The 19940-nt window shown below is 40.6% G+C and overlaps 3 protein-coding genes across 7 annotated transcripts in view; all 3 read right to left on the reverse strand.

Moving 5' to 3' along the window:
• Nucleotides 1-19940, reverse strand: part of LOC309327488 (olfactory receptor 14A16-like) — a 287993-nt gene that overhangs the window by 4508 nt on the left and 263545 nt on the right. The window contains exons 1-4 of one of the 5 annotated variants that reach the window (XM_081836788.1): nt 5796-6210; nt 4845-5020; nt 2866-3020; nt 2533-2683 (exon numbers count right to left, since the gene is read on the reverse strand). The gene's annotated coding sequence lies outside the window, so the exon portion shown is untranslated. Of the gene's footprint in view, nt 1-2532; nt 2684-2862; nt 3021-4844; nt 5270-5795; nt 6211-19940 lie in introns of those variants that run through there. The other 4 variants (XM_081836787.1, XM_081836790.1, XM_081836789.1 and 1 more) reach the window with 4 other exon arrangements.
• Nucleotides 225-19412, reverse strand: LOC309326971 (uncharacterized protein; the record flags this gene model as incomplete). The annotated part of the gene is made up of 6 exons (XM_081835999.1): nt 225-1350; nt 4452-5020; nt 13512-14485; nt 14871-14980; nt 15937-16100; nt 18461-19412. 6 exons carry the CDS (start codon nt 19410-19412, stop codon nt 340-342), a joined length of 3780 nt encoding a protein of 1259 aa, XP_081692125.1. The 3' UTR covers nt 225-339.
• Nucleotides 8855-10222, reverse strand: LOC309327522 (olfactory receptor 14A16-like). Its single transcript, XM_081836822.1, has one exon. The coding sequence runs from the start codon at nt 9903-9905 to the stop codon at nt 8970-8972; it is 936 nt and encodes a 311-aa protein (XP_081692948.1). The 5' UTR covers nt 9906-10222; the 3' UTR covers nt 8855-8969.

Here is a 19940-nt window from a genome sequence, read left to right on the forward strand (position 1 = left end):
CTTAAAGCAAATACCAATCCTTCAATTTTAAGAGAGTCAGATTTGTAAGTAACAACACAAAAACATAATTCTTTCAAAAATGTCTACATAAGATACAATCAAGATAGTTCTCTACAACACTGTAGCAGCAGCAATAATGGCTCATAACTGAAGAAATAATAAGATCAACATTCTCTGTCACTAAATTTGTGAAAATGGCAAGGAGCCTTTTAATATGATAAATAGTTAATATTATGAAATCCTCTATTTCAAAGGTGAAGAAATACAGTTAGTTTCCTAAATTCAACCTCAGATATACATTAAGTGTTTCCATTTTTCCAAAAATCTGGAAGTGATGAATCATGCAATAAGATGTTTCAGTTTTGTGGGTATTTTCCAGACTGCCAGTTGGATGTCCTTGTTCCTGAGGCTATAAATAATGGGATTAAGAACTGGTGGCAAAACTGTATATAATACAGCAGAAACCAAGTCCACAGTGGGGGAAGAAAGTGCTTTTGGCCTCATGTATGAAAACACAGCTGTGATGACGAATAAAGAAAAAACAGTCAGGTGAGGAGTACAGGTAGAAAAAGCTTTATATCTGCCTTGGACTGATGGGATCCTCAGCACAGCAGAGAAGATATAGCCATAGGAAGCAAAGATAAATGCAAAACAAAAAGAGTCAATAAAAAACCCAAGGACAAGAATTAGAATTTGATTCACATTTGTATCACTGCAAGAAATCTTTTGCAATTGAGGAATGTCACAAAAATATTGTCCAATGATATTGGTCCCACAGAAATTTAGCATGAAAGTAAAACTGGTTTCCAATACTGCATGAATCAGGTTGCTTATCCAGGAAGCAGCTACCATTTGCATGCAGGCATCCCAATTCATGATTAAGGTATATTGTAGTGGGTGACAGATGGCTACAAAACGGTCATAAGCCATAACAGTGAGCAAAGCAAGCTCCCCACCAACAAATGTGACCACTAAGAAGACCTGTGTCACACATCCAGCAAAAGAAATTATGTTGTTGTTTGTCAATGAAATGGTGATGGATTTGGGCACAGTGGTGGAGATGGAGCACACATCAAACAATGACAGGTTGATCAAAAAGAAGTACATCGGGCTGTGAAGGTGGCGGTCTAGGGCCACAGCTGTGATGATGAGAGAATTTCCTACTAAGGCTGTTAAGTAAATGAAGAGAAATATTGCAGAATGCAAAATCTGCATATCACGAGTTTCAGAAAACCCCATGAGATGGAACTCTGTTGGAGTAGCTTGGTTAGCCATTTCCCTCATTCCGTCATTCTGCAGATAGAAGTTAAATAGTTGTGAGTTAATGGAGCTTACAAATTTTTGGCCATTCTATTATTTTTTTTAATATCATCTTAGATGTTGCGCTAGTTCACAACTACACATTTATCCACACCAAGAACCATGTATGCACACTATTAACTGCTGATGTGTTCTTTCATTCTGATATGACATGAAACATAATGGGGATAGTATGTGCACTCACATATTTTCAGCTAATATCATTTATCCACCCTCAAAGACTGGGGAAAGGCAACAGAGACTGGGTACATACATATACTTTCTAAGCCATGTGCCACATGATGTAAATGGTGCAGTTTTTACAGAAGTCTTCCATTTTGCCATCAAATAAACCATTTTATGAAACATGTAACATGGGGGGGGGGAGAGATAGATCACACTGAATTAACTAGATGGGGTAAAGGAACCACCATTCTAGAAAGTTGATCTGAAATTTCATATAAAACAAAAAATGAAATCAGTGTGGATATTTTGAAAGATTGTATTATGTGTATTCTCAGTGAGCCTTTTCTATTTCTTGCTAAATACTTCAGTAATGTAAAACATGGAAATGGAAGATTTCTTCAAGTATATTGGAATAAAAAATTGTCAGTTCTCTAATATTTGGAGGTTTTCCATCAGAAATATATGACAAAAAACTATCATGCAAGTGCATGTGTTTTGAAAGGTGCCCTCCATTTTTTTTCAATTGAACAACAGCATAGCAATCCACATATTACCTAAGAGCAGTGAAGAATCAACCTGAATGAACTAAGTTTGGGGAATGAAGACTGATAGCCATAATACTAAAACAGCAAAGATTTCAACAACCTGCAAGGAGAATTGAAAAAAATCCAAAACATTATTTTATTTATTTCTAGTAACATGGCCCATGGAAACACCAAAAAAATGGCTATACTTCTCAATGTGCAGGCAGAATCATATTAATTTCTATCCTATTCAAAAAAAGACAAGACAAATTCCATTTAGATAAGTAATTTCTATTCTAGTGATTGTATTACCATATATTAATATTTATTTCATTTAATTTTTTTGGAAAAGATAACTCAGATGAATCCATCTCTCAATTAATTTGTGTAATATGCAGTAGGTAATTTGTTTAACCAGCCAATCTAATGAGCTGACAAGATAAAGACTGCGCACTGAATCATTAAAAGCTTCCCATTGTCAGAAATGCCATAGTTACTGAAGAATTCAGGAGTATCTGCCTACCATCATTGTTGCTGTGAACAAGAGAGAGTTATGGTAGCACTTGACCTTACTCCATTATCACATTTCTTGTCAGTTTTCAAATGTCAGTTGTCCATATTCCAGCGTGAAATATTTCTCTGCACAGTTTTTCCAAGTTTTCTGTTGCCTTCTCCTATATATAAAAGATATGATACTATTTTTAAAAAATAAGAAGTCCACTTTATGATATTATGTTAATCTCAACTTTACACCTACTACATCAGGCATTTCACAATCTTTTCAGAATTGAAAGCTCGAACATCCTTGAGTCCCTTCGCTTTCTTTAAGGAGATCAATAAGGATTATACTCACCACTGTTTCTCTCAGAAGATTAGAGTGCCAATGTGCTTGACGGTGATATTTATTTGAAGGTACATGGCTTGTCACGAGGAGGTGGAGAAGGTGATGTCATCCTCCTTTTCTGTGCTATTTCTGGGTCTCTCTTTGGAGAACATACCAGTCCCATGGTGCTGTGCAAAACAAATGTTGTCCATTTCCCTACTAGTTCTTTTAATATGCATAAGAATATAAGAGCCTGCTGGATCAATCCAGAAAGCGAAGGACACAAAGGGAGCTGAGCAGATGAAAAGCTCAACCTAGCCAGCCCAGTTCTGCCCCAGTTGATCCTCAATATATGTGAAAAACAAGACGATCAGGAGAATAGTGATATCGCATCAGAGTATTTCCACCCAATCCTTGTATGCTAAGGTTGTCTCATTCATTAATTTCTGCCAGTGAAATGTACACAATGTGTAAATGAAAAGAAGTGGCAATGTTTCATGGACAACAAAACTCCAAAACACACACCAGTATAATATCAGCAAAATACATTCCCCAGATTTACTTGTTCTCAGATATGCAAACAAAGATGCCATTGCAAAATCTCTTGAGAATCTTTGCTCCAGGGAAGTTTGTGCTCTCCCCATGTTGGTGCCACTTGAATTAATTCATATTTGCTGAAGGATGCCCCTTGAGGCACAATATTGTACAAAGAAGATGAAAAGGCTCCAAAAATTAATTGACTTCAAGTATGCAAAAATACTTTTCCATTTTTTTTCTTGTATACGTATAAATTTCATATACGTAACATCACAACTATTTTTATTGTCCTCTCCCCTCACCTCATCTGTTTGCAACACTGGCAAATTCTTTCTGATCATGAACTTCTACTTCTACTTTCTGATCATGAACTTCTATTTTGAGCTTCCATAAGTGTTCAGCTGAAAGAACTTAGGTTGCCCCTCATATGAAGTGTGCTCTTCCATCATGTGCATTAGAGCTTACATACGAAGGTTGTAGAACTGGGTGCACCCAATGGCAGTAATAGACATTATAGTAGTGCAGTGGCTCTCAATTGACCTCCACTCAATTGCATTACTGCTGCTTAGCAGGAGTTAAGAAGCCTGCACCTGAAAGGCTTTCTTTAGTTGTGTCTGTCTGTTCCCTACTGGAAACTCTCACAGCCAAAGTGATAATAATTTAAATTAAAAGATCAGGTGATTGACAGGTACATGGTCTGCTCAAACTTAGACATCAGCCAGCAGCGGACAGCGTAATGGGGTCCTGGCATACACCTGAGCTCTGCTCACTCACACTGCTGCTTACAAAGGATAATCCAGTAATGGCCAGTTCTGCTAGGAACTCAAAAGGAAGTTATCTTCAGGCTTCCAATTAATCCCAATTGTGCATCAAGACCCCAGAGCACCCCCAAGGATAAATAAATACACACTGAAACAGAATTTTAGTTTCAGGTTAATGGGCAAAACTTTAGGGCAAAACTTTACTGGAATACCCTTGTATTCCAGGAGATGATGATGGCTGCACCTCCCTTCCACCACATCACAATAAGCCAATGCCTAACTGCCACATGAGCCCCGCACTCGCTGCCAATACCCTCATACCTGTAACCGATCCTTCAAGCCTCTAACAATCTCGTCCATCCACACATCATTTCCGCCATCAGAAAGATGCATACTATCAGCCCAAAACAGGGCTCTATCACTGAAGGTAATACCAGGGTGGCAAATCACTCTGCCACCCAGCGCCAACACCTTGTTTGACACCTCAGGGTCAACATGCTTCCTGGTTCTGTTGGTGGCAGCTGGGCATGAACTATTGTGCCAAACCTGACGCACCAGGAACTGCGACCAAAATATTGTGGTATCTGGGAGCACTGCTGCCAGCTCCTCCAAGTCCTTCTTAATGCAAGTCCTCAAGTCCATGCCCTTCAGCAGTGGCAAGTCATTTTCGCCCAGCTGCACAACCAACACAGAAGGCGGGCCCCAAGTGATCACCCGAGCCTTCACTAGTGGTAAAACTTCTTTCCAGTGCATCCCACATCTGGACACCCAGGAAATCTTGACTTGAGTAGGTAAGCCGAGCTGGCACCCAAAGCCAGTCTCCACTGCTCGCACACTGGCCCAATGCATGATGCTGTGACCCACGATCCACACGTGCAACTCTGGCAGCACTGAAAAAAAGGAAAAGACAAAACATGTTAGGAGGTGGACAACATGCTACTTGCTTTTCTGGATGTATCCCTTATAGGCATTGGACTTCCACCAGCCCAAGTTTTTTATCCTGTCCACTGAAAGGCCCCAATGAACTGCCGTCGTAGCGGCACCAATCCTGAAAGAATGGGCAGCAAATTCCAATGCTGACAAGCCACAGGCCACAATAGCCTTCCACGTAACCCTAGTGAATTGATGCCTTGCTAAAGGGTTTCTATCCTCATGTATCAAGAACGGACGAACTACAGGAGGCCTGTAAATACCTCCTGCTGTCTTTTACAGGTCAGGAACCTCCATGCGCCATTGCAGGCAACTTAAGCAGGGCCCTCTTACCCCTTTGGTCCATCTGGACCACCAATTCTGCCTCTCCCAAAGATATGTCCTCTAAGTGCAGACCCCTAGGAACTCCTCCACAGACCTCCTCAAAAACAACCTCACCCATTCTATTGTGATAGAATAATTGGAAGAGAACAACCATGCCTCATACCAGGACCAGCAAACAGATCTTAGTTTTTTTGTGAATTTTACATAATAGGTCAAAGGTGACAGGCCTGCGGCCAACACCAAAAGATGATTGAAGTCTACGCCAGCCCTCCAGAGCCTTCCAGAGCACAAAAGCTGCACACGGATCATGGGCAAACAGGGTTTGCTAAAAAAAGAAATGGCAGCAGACTGGATTTTAAGAGTCTTAGCCACACACCGAAGCTGATATAAGTGTGCTATGTATTGCAAAACCTGATCTGTAGAAGGGGGTTGATCTGCAGCAATAGATAAATTCTGCACACGGAACGTTATAAAATCAGCCCAGGCTTTCTTGTAAGATTTAAATGTGGAGGGGGCCAAGGAAGAGACTACTCCCTGCATAACTATGCACTTCCAAGGCTCCATAGGTACACCAGAAAAGGCTCCGGCAACTGCTGTGCATCCAGTGCCAAAGATCTGAAGCGGTTCATCTGAAAGCGAGACAGAGAAGCCAGGTGAATCCCCAGAAATGTGCCACCACCTTTTATATTCCCCCACGATCACACCACCGATCTCTGATTGGCCAATAGGCCATGGTGTGATTGTGGGGCCATTGTGTGGGCTGGGCTCAATCTCCCACCTCCTCAAGGATGGGGGGGACACACACCTTGGGCCCGCATGCAAGGCGGACCCTCAGTTAGGAAGATCTCATTTATCTAGCAATAAGCCAAAATGAATTCAGTCAAGCTTATTTTGAGCAAACAGTATTTTGATTGCAGAAAAAAGCGACCAGATCAGATTAATTTTATTTCTATCAAATCATCAGATTACCACACATCATATATATGTGTGTGTGTGTGAGAGAGAGAGAGAAAAGTATTTGATCGCCTGCTAAATTTGTCCATTTGCCCTCTGACAAAGAAACGATCAGTCCATAATTTTAATGGTAGGTTTATTGTAGCTGTGAGAGACAGAATAACAAAGCGTGTTCTCCTTCAGGGAGAGCACGTGTTGCGGTGGGGTCTACTGAGCCACCCCTTTGTTGCTGGGTAAGTTCTCCAAGATGGCTAGGGGGCATTGATTGGATTGCCGAGTTGCTGGGGCAAAAGTTATGTTGCTATTTTGGTGGGAGGGGAAAAAGGTTTAAATACTCTGCACGCAGCCTTGTACTTTCTCTTTTGCTGCGTGCAACGGATCACCCGCCCACCCGCCCTAGAATAAAGGGTTGTTGCATTGACCTTGCTATGCCTGTCATGGGGTCGTCTGCCTTTGAGCAGGGGCCTGGTAGGAATTTTTCCACCTGGCAAATTGGCTGGCTGGGTGGTTTTTGCCTACTGCGTAGCAAATCGTCACAACTTGTAAGGTTGTGGTTAGGCATTGGTTATAAATCTGGTGGAGGAGGGGTTTAGGATAGGCTGGGCCTACCCCTCCATGGAGGGGTTCAGGATAGGCTGGGCCTGCCCCTCCATGGTTGCTGCGGAAAGGGAATTCCGTTAAAGGAATCCTGGGGCTTGCCATCTTTTCGTCCAATCCCTGGAATGGGACTAGGGCCGGCAAGCCTTCGGGGAGCAGGCGGGTGAGAGTTGAGGGTCTGTGTCTCAGCTCCAATTCTTCCCCGACTTGCTTTCCCCCGCACTGTCTTTCGGTGGTGCCCGGAAGTCAGTTCTGTCCCCAGGCGGGGGGACAGATAGTCTTAACCAATGCCTAAACAACCACTCACAGTTTGTATTTTAATAAAGTTGTGGCCAAAATCATGCCAAAAATCTTAAACAAAAATTACGTGTCCGTTGTGAGTTATTTTGGGGGGTGGATTGGGGACCTCGACACGCAACAAGTAAACCCCCAGAAACCCAGAAGAAAAAAGTCAGAGATTGATTGACTTTTTAAATACCATAATCAACTCATCATGGAATATGTACATATACATATCTACACACAAAAAAACCCATAAATATACATGCCGATACACACATGCATGCATACATACACACAGAACGGAGCAATTCCTTGCCACACCTATGTGGCTGCATAATTCGTTTCAGACATATAAGGTATTTTGCAAACATGAAGTTCATCTTGTCCAACCCCCTGCAATGTGGGATTATGTTGTTGCCCCAAGCAGGAGATGAACCTGCAAACTTGGCATTATCAGCGCACTGCTGTAACCACTGAATCATCCACTATACATGAGCTAACAGTCTTCATGAGCTAACTTTGTGGTTGATACCCTTACAATGTAGGGATGTGTTGCTGCTCCCTGCAGGAAATGAACCTGCGAACCTGGCATCATGGGCATAGAATTGAGACACACAGGGTTTTCTGGGATAAAGAGCTGCTACAATGTGACTAAAGAGCTATGGAAGCTTTAAGGCTGCCATGCTTTGCTCTCTGGGAAGAGGGCGGCTCATACTTGCCTTAGACACATGGGCCAATGTCCCTTGCAAAATGGCATTGGCGTGAGAATGGCATAGTGACACAGTAAGAGAAGGATGCTGGATGCTCTTCTTCACCCACAAAAGTGGCCCCTGGAGGAAGAAGGTGGCAACAGCCGTGGCCAAGTGAGGATCGCAGGTAAAATACTCAAAAAGGCTGCATCGCTCTGGCAAGGCACTACAAGAGGGATCCTTCAATGAGGCCTCCAGATGGTTGAAGCTGGCTAGGTAGCTAGTGGTGGTGGGCCGAAAACGGGTGTTCCTAACTGGTGCTCCAAAGGACTGATACCTCCACAGGTGGGATAAAGATCATGAAGGGATCTAGATCCGATGCTCCTGATGCTCTGAGCCAACTGTGCTGCCAGTGTCAGCTCTGGGCCCCTTTTATGCTTCTGGAGCAGGCTGCTGCAGATAGGCAGAATGTGAATCGGATTTGGTGGGAACCCACTAAGTACTGTGGCAGCCAGGAGAGCCAAGCAACGGTTGGCAGAACAGCGTGGCTTCAAGAGGATGAGGAAGTTGTGCCCTGTGCTGCAAACACTGCCCACTTCAGGACCATGTGAGCATCCATTTTCATATAACATGCACTAAATTTAAAATATACTTTCCCAAGTCTTTCCCAAGCTCTAGTCTTTGCAATAGCCCCAATACACATCTTTTTACGAAGCACTATTACTATTTTTAATAATAAATGCATTTTTATTCACTCTTTACCTAAGTACATTCTGAACAACAGGAGATGGGCTGGAAGAGTAGGGCACCACTCCAAAGTGGGCACTAGAAATTTGCACAAAAAAATGTGATATGTGCGAGACACAACTTGAGCACTCATGCGTGAAACATCATGTGTGAAACTTTCCTAATATATACATTTTATATGCAAATTTGCCCAATACACATCTATTTGCAAAGCACTATTATGCGGTATAATACATTACTATGCTATTTTCAATGGCATTTGCATTGTTATGCAATGCACAGGAATTGTGATGTGTATGAGACACAATGTAAGCAATCATGCCAGGAGACTTCTAATTCTTTTCGGTATTTTCAACACGGCCTCTTGGATGTCTTTGTTCCTAAAGCTATAAATAATGGGATTCATTAGTGGTGGCAAAACATTATACAATACAGCAGAGAGCAAATCCATCGTTGTAGAAGAAAGTGCTTTAGGTCTCATATATGAAAACACAGCTGTGCTCATAAATAAAGAAAAGACAGTCAGGTGGGGGATGCAGGTAGAGAAAACTTTATATCTGCCTTGAACAGAAGGGATTCTCAGCACAGCAGAGAAGATATAGCCATAGGAAAGAAAGATGAACCCTCCACAAAATGAATCTACAATAAACCCAATGGCAAAGATCAAAATTTGGTTAACCTTTGTGTCAGTACAAGAAATCTTAAGCAACTGAGGGACATCACAGAAATACTGCCCAATAATATTGGACCCACAGAAATGTAGCCTGAAAGTGATAATGGTATGTAACGATGAATGGATTGAGCTGCTGATCCAGGAAGCAGATGCCATTTGGATGCAGGCGTCCCAGTTCATGATTAGCTCATACTGTAGAGGATGGCAGATTGCAGCATAGCGATCATAAGCCATGATAGTGAGCAAGGCAAGCTCAGAACCTGCAAAAGTGAAAACTAAGAAAACCTGTGCAACACAGCCAGCAAAAGAAATCCTTTTGTCATCTGACAAAGAAGCAGCTATGGATTTGGGGATAGTGGCTGAGATGTAGCAAATGTCTGATAATGATAGGTTGACCAGAAAGAAGTACATAGGAGTGTGTAGTTTGTGGTTCAGGGCAACAGCAATAGTGATTAGGAAATTCCCCACTAAGGCTGTTAAATAAATGGAGAGAAATATCACAAAGTAAAACAATTGTTCTTCTCGATTACTGGAAAACCCCACCAGAAGAAATTCTGTCACTGTAGATTGGTTGGCCATCTTAATTCTTTAGTCTTTCTTAAAACAATTTCTTGAAGAGCAGCTCTGTTATTGTGTTTTAGCAGCACCAGCAGAGGTCTTTGTAACACCTAAAATTAGAAAGGAGTTAATGAAAGTCTGTTGGATGAGGAAACATGCAGGCAATTGTATGTGGGGTTTGCCCCCTATCCCAATATGAGGTAATGGGTGATGCCAGCAGTAGACATTCAACTGACACCATTCATTCTCCCCAGTACTAATAGAATTTTAGAGGTGAAAAGGAGCATGGGGAGCATCTCAGCAAAGACCCAACTTGGTTTCATGTTGAATCAAGATTGAGAAAGTAGAATCAAATGCACACTACAGCTTATCAGAGCAACCTCACTATTAGAGGTAAATAAGCAGATTCACATTGGTTTGGTTGCATAAAGGATCTTAATGATGTTTTTGTTTGTTTTGTTGCAAACCATAATGCTTCTACTTTATTTTTAAAAAGCAAGTCACACACCACCTAGCATTAATGAAATATCATTTGGCTTTGATGAGCGTTCAGAGTTTAAAACCAATCACCAGAATTTGGTAACACCCCTGTATTACCTTCTCTTACCTATAAATACTACCTATCTTTTCATAGAATAATCATTTCTTCATTAATCCTACTACTGTATTAAACGTTTTGTGGTCTTTTCAGAACTGAAATATGAGCACTAGATGTAAATAAATTTAAAAATCCTCCTTGGAGTGTGGTTGCATAAAGGAAATTTACACTTGATGTTTCGGTCTTTTTGCTAACCATAATGCTTTCACACACCTCCTAGCATTAATGAAAAATCATGAGGCTTTTAAGCCCAATCACCAAAATTTTGAAACATGTATGTAGGGTTTGCCTCCTTTCTTAATATGAGATAATCCTCCCAAACGCCAGAATTTTGAAATACTACATTATTATCTTCTGTTACCTATAAATACTACCTATTTTTTCGTAGAATAATGTTTTCTTCATTAATCCTACTGCTGTATCAAACCTTTTACAGCCTTTTCATAACTGAAATATGAATACCTTCCAAGCCCTAGTCTACACTAAGGATGAAATAATAGGATTCTACTCACCTCTGTCTTTGTCTGGAAGAAGAAAGTGTCAAAATGTTGAAGTGTGGTCTTTAGTAGATGATTTATAGTTTGTGACAAAGAGGAATCAATTGAGCCTCCCTACTTTCTGTAGTGTTTCAAAGAATCACTCCTTGGAGAACATCACCATGAGGATTTGCAAATCCTGATTTACAAAACAAGTGATGCAATTGTCTATATTTCCTACCATTATTTCTCCTCTATCTTTAAACCACTGACCCTTAACTTCAGTCTTATGTAAGGGATGCTTAAGAGTGAAGTGCTGACTGAATGCAGACTGAATGGGAAACTGATTTCAAAACCTACATTGTGGTTATATCTTTTTTATTGACCAAAATGTCATGCTGCAGCTCAAATTAAGTACTGAATCTGATTAACATAAGTAAATTATTCTGACTATTCTGAGCCGGTATAGTGTAGAGCTTAGAGTGTTGGACTAGGACTAGGGAACCCAGGTTCAAATCTCTGTTCAGCCATTAAGATAACTGGGTGACCTTGCACCAATTTTCTCAAGCTAAGCTACCTTACAGAACTGTCATGAGGTTAAACTTGGGAAGGATGACCTCCAGCTCCTTGGAGGAAAGGGGGGATATAATGACAATAAGTAAATATTGAGAGCAAACTATCTGAGACAGGTCTATGATTTTAAACTGGAGCAATAGATTTGGTTAAAGAAACTTGGGAAGGATCCAAAGCAAAATGTTATGCTTTGAAATAGGATGTCGTTGTGTTAGGTGTTCACACCTCGGCTGGAGATGAATTAGGAAAGGCTGAAGGACTCTTGCTGGAGTGAAGCTGGTTTGAGAAACAATACTGTTACTGTTTCATCTGTATTCCTAGACCCCCCATCAAATCACAGCATCTGGCAAGTGTTAAAATCTGAGCAAGGATTTTCATTCCTGGAATAGCCTCTGCTGTACCTCATTCCAAAGGAAACACAAACCCTGTTCGTTTTGAAATGATTAACAATCTCTGAATTTAAACTGCATCCATTTTTTTACACTTTCTGAACGCACTCCTCCTGTAAAATACACATTTTTCTTTACAATTCTTTACAATTAATTTCCCTATTAAATGTCCACTTTGTACATAAATATGTTTTGTGAGGTCTTCTTGCATTTGGAAACCTCATTGCAAATGCCAGTGTTGGACACAATTGTGGATCAGTCTTAAGTATTGAGTCATGTTGTTGAAGTTATCAATGGGCTTGTCCCTACTTTTTCCAGTCTTCACTACTTTGATGATTGCTTCCATGATATTTTGATGTGAACTACCAACACAGGAATTTTATTCAACATTAAATGAGCAGAAATTTCACAGATGATCATTTTGTGAGATGCGTGTTACATAATTTCAGCCCCTTCTCTCCCTTCCATCACAGGTCATTTATGTTACAAATAAGCACCCACAAACAGCGTAAGAGATTTTGGAAGAGCATGTCACATCAGCTTTTATTTCATTCACCAGCTGCTAAGGAGTCTCTTTTATGTTCAAAGCATTAATGTCTTGCATGGAAAACTGTACGTTGACTTTCATTGCTGGAATTGGAAGTGCAACCCATTCACATATTTAAAGCAAAACTTGCTATTACTAACCCTACAAAGTAATGGTCAATGAATTCAAGTAACAATGACTCTGATGAATGAATCAAAATAGTTATAAAAAGTTAGTTGCCAAAGACTTTTATTTGTACTATAGGTTTTTTAAAAATAAAATAAGAATATTTCTGACTTTCTGTCCACAGTCATAACCTTCAAGACAACTGAATTTATAATGAATATAATGAAATAAAGGTTTAAAAAATCTGTTCTAGGAACAAGTAAATAGAAATTGTATCTCTTTATCTCTTTTCATACACCACACACAGCCTCAGCAGCAATAACCAGGAAATGCATAAAAAAGAGCCCAGTTCATTCCTGTGGGATCCATTTCATATGCATGCTGAAATGTCATTATCTTAGCCTAACATCTAAAGACAAGCAGAGATGAAGCCAAAAGAACCTACAAGTAACACCATGATCTAGTCTAGTTTAGTCACCATTACACAATTGTACGTGTCTGCCCACTTTACTAAAAAAACAAAAAAACAATGGGACACAGAGCAGAACAGGGTCATAGATTAAGACATAAGAACATGGGTAGGTATACTTCAAATCAGGGGAGCCGACTTGCCCCCACATTGAGGGAGCCCACTCATGTGATGCATTACATGATGGTGCTGGGAGGAGGCAGGATGCATGGAGGGTGATCTGTGCCCTTTGTTCATCTCAGCCCTCGCCTGGCTCCCGGGTGAGGGCAGGGGCACTTGGAGGGCACTCGGTGGTGGCAGAGGATGGTTGCCCCCTCAATATTGCAGGGCTCAGCCCTCTGCCCACCAATATTGAGGGGGCCAAATGTGGCACTCCTGCTTCAAATCATCTTGTGTATTATGTGCCAGTCGGAAACTTCCATTTCTGACTCAGGGAGTAGATGTTCCTGTTGGCATGTTATCCCACAGACCTATACAGCCACATTTTCCTTTGGTATGCTTTTTCCAGGATCTGCCATAGATTTTCCACAACACTGCTTTGATCTCCTTGTTTCTCATGCTATAAATTATTGGATTCATCAGTGGGGGAAGAACACAGTAAGCCATGGCAACTGAACTGTCCAGACCCACCACAGATTTGGAAGTTAGTTTTAGGTTGGCGAAGATGCCAGTGAAAGTAAATAAGGAGACAACGCTGAGATGAGGAATGCAGGTAGAGAACGCTTTGTCTCTACTCTGTGCCGAAGGAATTCTGAACACTGTTTTGAAGATCTCCACATAGGACACAACTATGAAACTGAAGCAGCCGAGTCCTAGACATGCACTCAAGCCCAGAGCCACAGCTTCAATAAGGTACAAGTCAGTACAGGAGAGCTTAAGTAGTTGAGGTATCTCACAGAAGAACTGATTGATGATGTTGGAACAGAAAGGAACAGCGAAGGTGGCTCCAGTGTGTAATGTTGCGAAAAGGAGACCACTGATCCATGTACTAGTCACCATTTGGATGCAGGCTTCCTTATTCACTACTGTTTCATAATGCAATGGGTCACAAATGGCAACATACCGGTCATACGCCATGACTGTGAGGAGGAAAAAGTCTGATGCCATGAAGAAAAAGAGAAAGAAGACTTGAGCGATGCACTCCGAATAAGATATCAACCTGGTATTCATGAGACAGTTAGCCATGGCTTTTAGTATTGTGACTGAGATGTACCCAAGGTCCATAACAGACAAATTTGCCAGGAAGAAGTACATGGGATTGTGAAGATGGGGATCTGTGACCACAGCCACAAGGATGAGGATGTTCCCTAGCAATGCTGCCATATAGATCAGTAGAAAGATCACAAAATATACAAGCTGTATCTCCCGAACTTCAGAGAAACCCAAGAGGAGGAATTCCGTAATGGTGCTTTCATTGGACATTTTGTCCTTAATACATTTTGCCCTACAAAAAAACAGGTAGCATAACCAAAATTAGTAAGGCGGAATTCTCTTTTTCTTACTCATATGCCCCCTTTTAAAAGGCTACTTTTAAAGTACACACTCCTCACATACAAAAAAAATTCATTGCCCCACCCCCACCCGACCCCTCTATTTTAATAGAAATGGATTTGGGGGTAGTGGTTGAGATGTAGCAAATGTCTGGTTATTGTAGGTTGACCAGAAAGAAGTACATAGGAGTGTGGAGTTTGTGGTTCAGGGCAACAACAATGGTGATTAGGAAATTCCCCACTAAGGCTGTTAAATAAATGGAGAGAAATATCACAAAGTAAAAAAAAAAAATCTTCTTCTCGGTCACTGGAAGAACCCCTCAGAAGAAATTCTCTCACTGTAGATTGGTTGGCCATCTTAATTCTTTAGTATTTCTTAAAACAATTTCTTGAAGAGCAGCTCTGTTATTGTGTTTTAGCAGCACCAGCAGAGGTGTGCTGCTAAATGTCTAAAATTAGAAAGGAGTTAATGAAAGTCTGTTGGATGAGGAAACATGCAGGCAATTGTATGTGGGGTTTGCCCCCTATCCCAATATGATGTAATGGGTTATGCCAGCAGTAGACATTCAACTGACACCATTCATTCTCCCCAGTACTAATAGAATTTTAGAGTTGAAAAGGAGCATGGGAACCATCTCTGCAAAGACCCATCTTGGTTTCATGTTGAATCAAGATTAAGAAAGTAGAATCAAATAGAAACTACAGCTTATCAGAGCAACCTTGCTATCAGATGTAAATAAGCAGATTTGCATTGGTTTCGTTGCATAAAGGACATTTACTATGGGGGGGGTTGTTTTTTTGTGAACCATAATGCTGCTTCTTTATTTAAAAAAACAAATCATATACCACCTAGCATTAATGAAAAATAATTTGGCTTTGGTGAGTGTTCGGGATTTAAGACCACTCACCAAAATTTTGAAACACCACTGTATTATCTTCTCTTACTTATAAATACTACCTATTTTTTCATAGAATAATCATGTCTTCATTAATCCTACTACTGTATTAAACGTTTTATGGTCTTTTCAGAACTGAAATAAGAGCACTAGATGTAAAGAAATTTTAAAAATCTCCTTGGGGTGTGGTTGCATAAAGGAACTTTACACTTGATGTTTTGGTATTTTTGCTAACCCAATGCTTTAACTTTCTTTTTAAAAATGCAAACCACACACTTCCTAGCATTAATGAAAAATCCTGAATCTTTCAAGCCCAGTCACCAGAATTTTGAAACAACACATTATTATCTTCTCTTACCTATAAATGTAATCACTTTTTATCAGAGAAAAATTATGTTTGCATTAACCTTACTGCTGTATTAAACATTTGAGATCTTTTCATAACTGAAATATAAGCACCTTCCAAGCCCTAGTCTGCACTGAGGATGAACTAATAGGATTCTACTCACCTCTGTCTTTGTCTGGAAGAAGAAAGTTCCAAAATGCTGAAGTGTGGTCTTTAGCAGATGATTTATAGTTTGTGACAAAGAGGATTCAATTGAGCCTCCCTGCTTTCTGTACTGTTTCAGAGAAATCACTCCTTGGAGAACATCACCATGCGGACTTGCAAATCCTAATTTACAAAACAAGTGATGCAATTGTCTATATTTCCTACCATTATTTCCCCTCTATCTTTAAACCACTGACCCTTAACTTAACTTCAGTCTTATGTAAGGGATGCTTAAGAGTGACTTGCTGCTGAATGGAGACAGAATGGGAAACTGATTTCAAAATCTGCTTGGTTGTTATATCTTTTTTATTGACCAAGATGTCAAGCTGCATCTCAAATTCAGAGCTGAATCTGATTAACATAAGTAAATTATTCTGACTATTCTGAGCCAGTATAGTGTGCTCAGAGTGTTGTACTAGGACTAGGGAACTCAGGTTCAAATCTCTGTTTAGCCATTAAGATAACTGGATGATCTTTCACCAATTTTCTCAGGCTATGCTACCTTACCGAGCTGTCTGGAAGTTAGACTTGGGAAGGTGACCTCCAGTTCCTTGGAGAAAAGCTGGGATAAAATGACAAAAAGTAAATATTGGGAGCAAACCATCTGAAACAGGTCTATGATTATAAACTGGAACAATAGTTCTGTTTAAAGAAACTTGGGAAGGATCCAAAGCAAAATGTTATGCTTTGAAATAGGATGTGGGTGTGTTAGGTGTTCACACCTAGGGTGGAGATGAATTAGGAAAGGCTGAAGGACTCTAGATGGAATGAAGCTGGTTTGAGAAACAATACTGTTATGAGTTGCATCTTTATTCCTAGATCCCTTTCTAATTGCTGTATCGGGCAAGTGTTAAAATCTAAGCAAGGATTTTATTTCCTGGACTAGCCTCTGCTGTACCTCATTCCAAAGGAAACACAAACCCTGTTCATTTTGAAATGATTAACAATCTCTGAATTTAAATTGCATCAATTTATTACACTTTCTGAACACACTCCTCCTGTAAAATACACATTTTTCAATTCTTTACATTTTCAATTCTTTACGATTAATTTCCCTATTAAATGTCCACTTTGTACATAAATATGTTTTGTGAGGTCTTCTTGCATTTGGAAACCTCATTGCAAATGCCATTGTTGGACATAATCGTGGATCGGTCTTAAATATTGAGTCATGTTGTTGAAGTTATCAATGGGCTTGTCCCTACTTTTTCCAGTCTTCACTACTTGGACGATTGCTTCCATGATCTTTTGATGCGAACTACCAACACAGGAATTTTATTCAGCATTAAATGAGAAGAAATTTCACATAAGATAGTTTTCTGAGAAGTGTGTGGCATATTTCAGCCCCTTCTCTCCCTCCCATCACAGGTTATTTATGTTACCAATAAGCAACCACAAACAGCATAAGAGATTTTGGAAGAGCATGTCACATCAGCTTATATTTCATTCACCAGCTGCTAAGGAGTCTCTTTTATGTTCGAAGCATTAATGTCTGGCATGAAAAACTGTACTTTGACTTTCATTGCTGGAATTGGAAGTGCAACCCATTCACATTTTTAAAGCAAAACATGCTGTTACTAACCCAACATATTAATGCTCAATGAATTCAAGTAACAATGACTCTGATGAATGAATCAAAATAGTTATAAAAAATTATTTGCCAAAGGCTTTCATTTGCACTATAGTTTTTTTTTAATAAAATAAGAATAATTCTGACTTTCTATCCACAATTATAACCTTCAAGGCAACTGAATTTATAGTAAATATAATGAAATAAAGGTTTAAAAAATCTGTTCTAGGAACAAGTCAATAGAAATTGTATCTCTTTATCTCTTTTCATACACCACACACAGCCTTAGCAGCAATAAACAGGAAAAAGCATAAGAAAAGCCCAGATAATCCCCGTGAGATCCATTTCATATGCATGCTGAAATGGCATTATCTTAGCCTTGCATCTAAAGACAAGCAGAGATGAATCCAAAAGAACCTACAAGTAACACCATGATCTAGTCTAGTTTAGTCACCATTTTTTTACTAAAAAAACAAAAAAACAATGGGACACAGAACAGGACAGGGTCATAATGAAGACATAAGAACATGGGTAGGTACATTTCAAATCATGGGAGCCGATTCCCCCCCCCCACATTGAGGGAGCCCGTCATGTGATGCGTCACATGATGGCGCTGGGAGGAGGCAGGATGCATGGAGGGTGATCTTTGCCCTTTGTTCATCTCAGCCCCCGCCTGGCTCCTGGCTGAGGGCAGGGGCACTAGGAGGGCTCTCGGTGGTGGCAGAGGATGGTTGCCCCCTCAATATTGCAGGGCTCAGCCCCCTGCACACCAATATTGAGGGGGCCAAAGCCCCTTATGGTCCCTATATGTGGCACTCCTGCTTCAAATCATCTTGTGCATTATGTGCCAGTCGGAAACTTCCATATCTGATTCAGGGAGTAGATGTTCCTGTTTGCATGTTATCCCACAGACCTATACAGCCACATTTTCCTTTGGTATGCTTTTTCCAGGATCTGCCATAGATTTTCCACAACACTGCTTTGATCTCCTTGTTTCTCATGCTATAAATTATAGGATTCATCAGTGGGGGAAGGACACAGTAAGCCATGGCAACTGAACTGTCCAGACCCGCCAGGGAGTTGGAAGTTGGTTTTAGGTTGGCGAAGATGCCAGTGAAAAGAAATAAGGAGACAACGCTGAGATGAGGAATGCAAGTAGAGAAGGCTTTGTCTCTACTCTGTGCTGAAGGAATTCTGAACACTGTTTTGAAGATCTCCACATAGGACACAACTATGAAACTGAAGCAGCCGAGTCCTAGACATGCACTCAAGCCCAGAGCCACAGCTTCAATAAGGTACAAGTCAGAACAGGAGAGCTTTAACAGTTGAGGTATCTCACAGAAGAACTGATTGATGATGTTGGAACAGAAAGGAACAGCGAAGGTGGCTCCAGTGTGTAATGTTGCGTAAAGGAGACCACTGATCCATGTACTAGTCACCATTTGGATGCAGGCTTCCTTATTCACTACTGTTTCATAATGCAATGGGTCACAAATGGCAACATACCGGTCATACGCCATGACTGTGAGGAGGAAAAAGTCTGATGCCATGAAGAAAAAGAGAAAGAAGACTTGAGCGATGCATTCCGAATAAGATATCAACCTGGTATTCATGAGACAGTTAGCCATGGCTTTTAGTATTGTGACTGAGATGTACCCAAGGTCCATAACAGACAAATTTGCCAGGAAGAAGTACATGGGATTGTGAAGATGGGGATCTGTGACCACAGCCACAAGGATGAGGATGTTCCCTAGCAATGCTGCCATATAGATCAGTAGAAAGATCACAAAATATACAAGCTGTATCTCCCGAACTTCAGAGAAACCCAAGAGGAGGAATTCCGTAATGGTGCTTGCATTGGACATTTTGTCCTTAATACATTTTGCCCTACAAAAAAACAGGCAGCATAACCAAAGTTAGTAAGGCGGAATTCTCTTTTTCTTACTCATATACCACAACTTAAAAGGGCTACTTTTGATTTGGGGAGAAGAAAATGTCATAATTTTGGCATGGGTATTGCCCTCCCAATCCCCTATTTCCTCCCCATTAACAATAACTGAATGGATTTAAAGTTTTAAGGGCGGGGGGCAGAGAGATATGTTTCATCATCTCTTAACACCAGAGAACAGCATAGTGCTGCCCGCTCTCCCCATACCAAGCTTATCCAATATGCCCATCTCTCAAATCATTAGAACTACAATAGAATTTAAATTCTTTGAATCTCATGGCACACACATAGTGCTCAGTGAAGAGCAGTTTATCATGCCGTGGTAGTATTGACTGGGGATGGACGCATTAGATTAGAAGGTCCTACTTTTCCTTCCCCAGACACAGATAACTGCTATCTATTCTGATCACATATTTGGAGTAGGAGGCAGGGGTCTAGGAACTGT

The sequence above is a fragment of the Podarcis erhardii genome (genome assembly GCF_964252035.2).
Source record: "Podarcis erhardii genome assembly, chromosome: 13".
NCBI classification, from domain to species: Eukaryota; Metazoa; Chordata; class Lepidosauria; order Squamata; family Lacertidae; genus Podarcis; species Podarcis erhardii.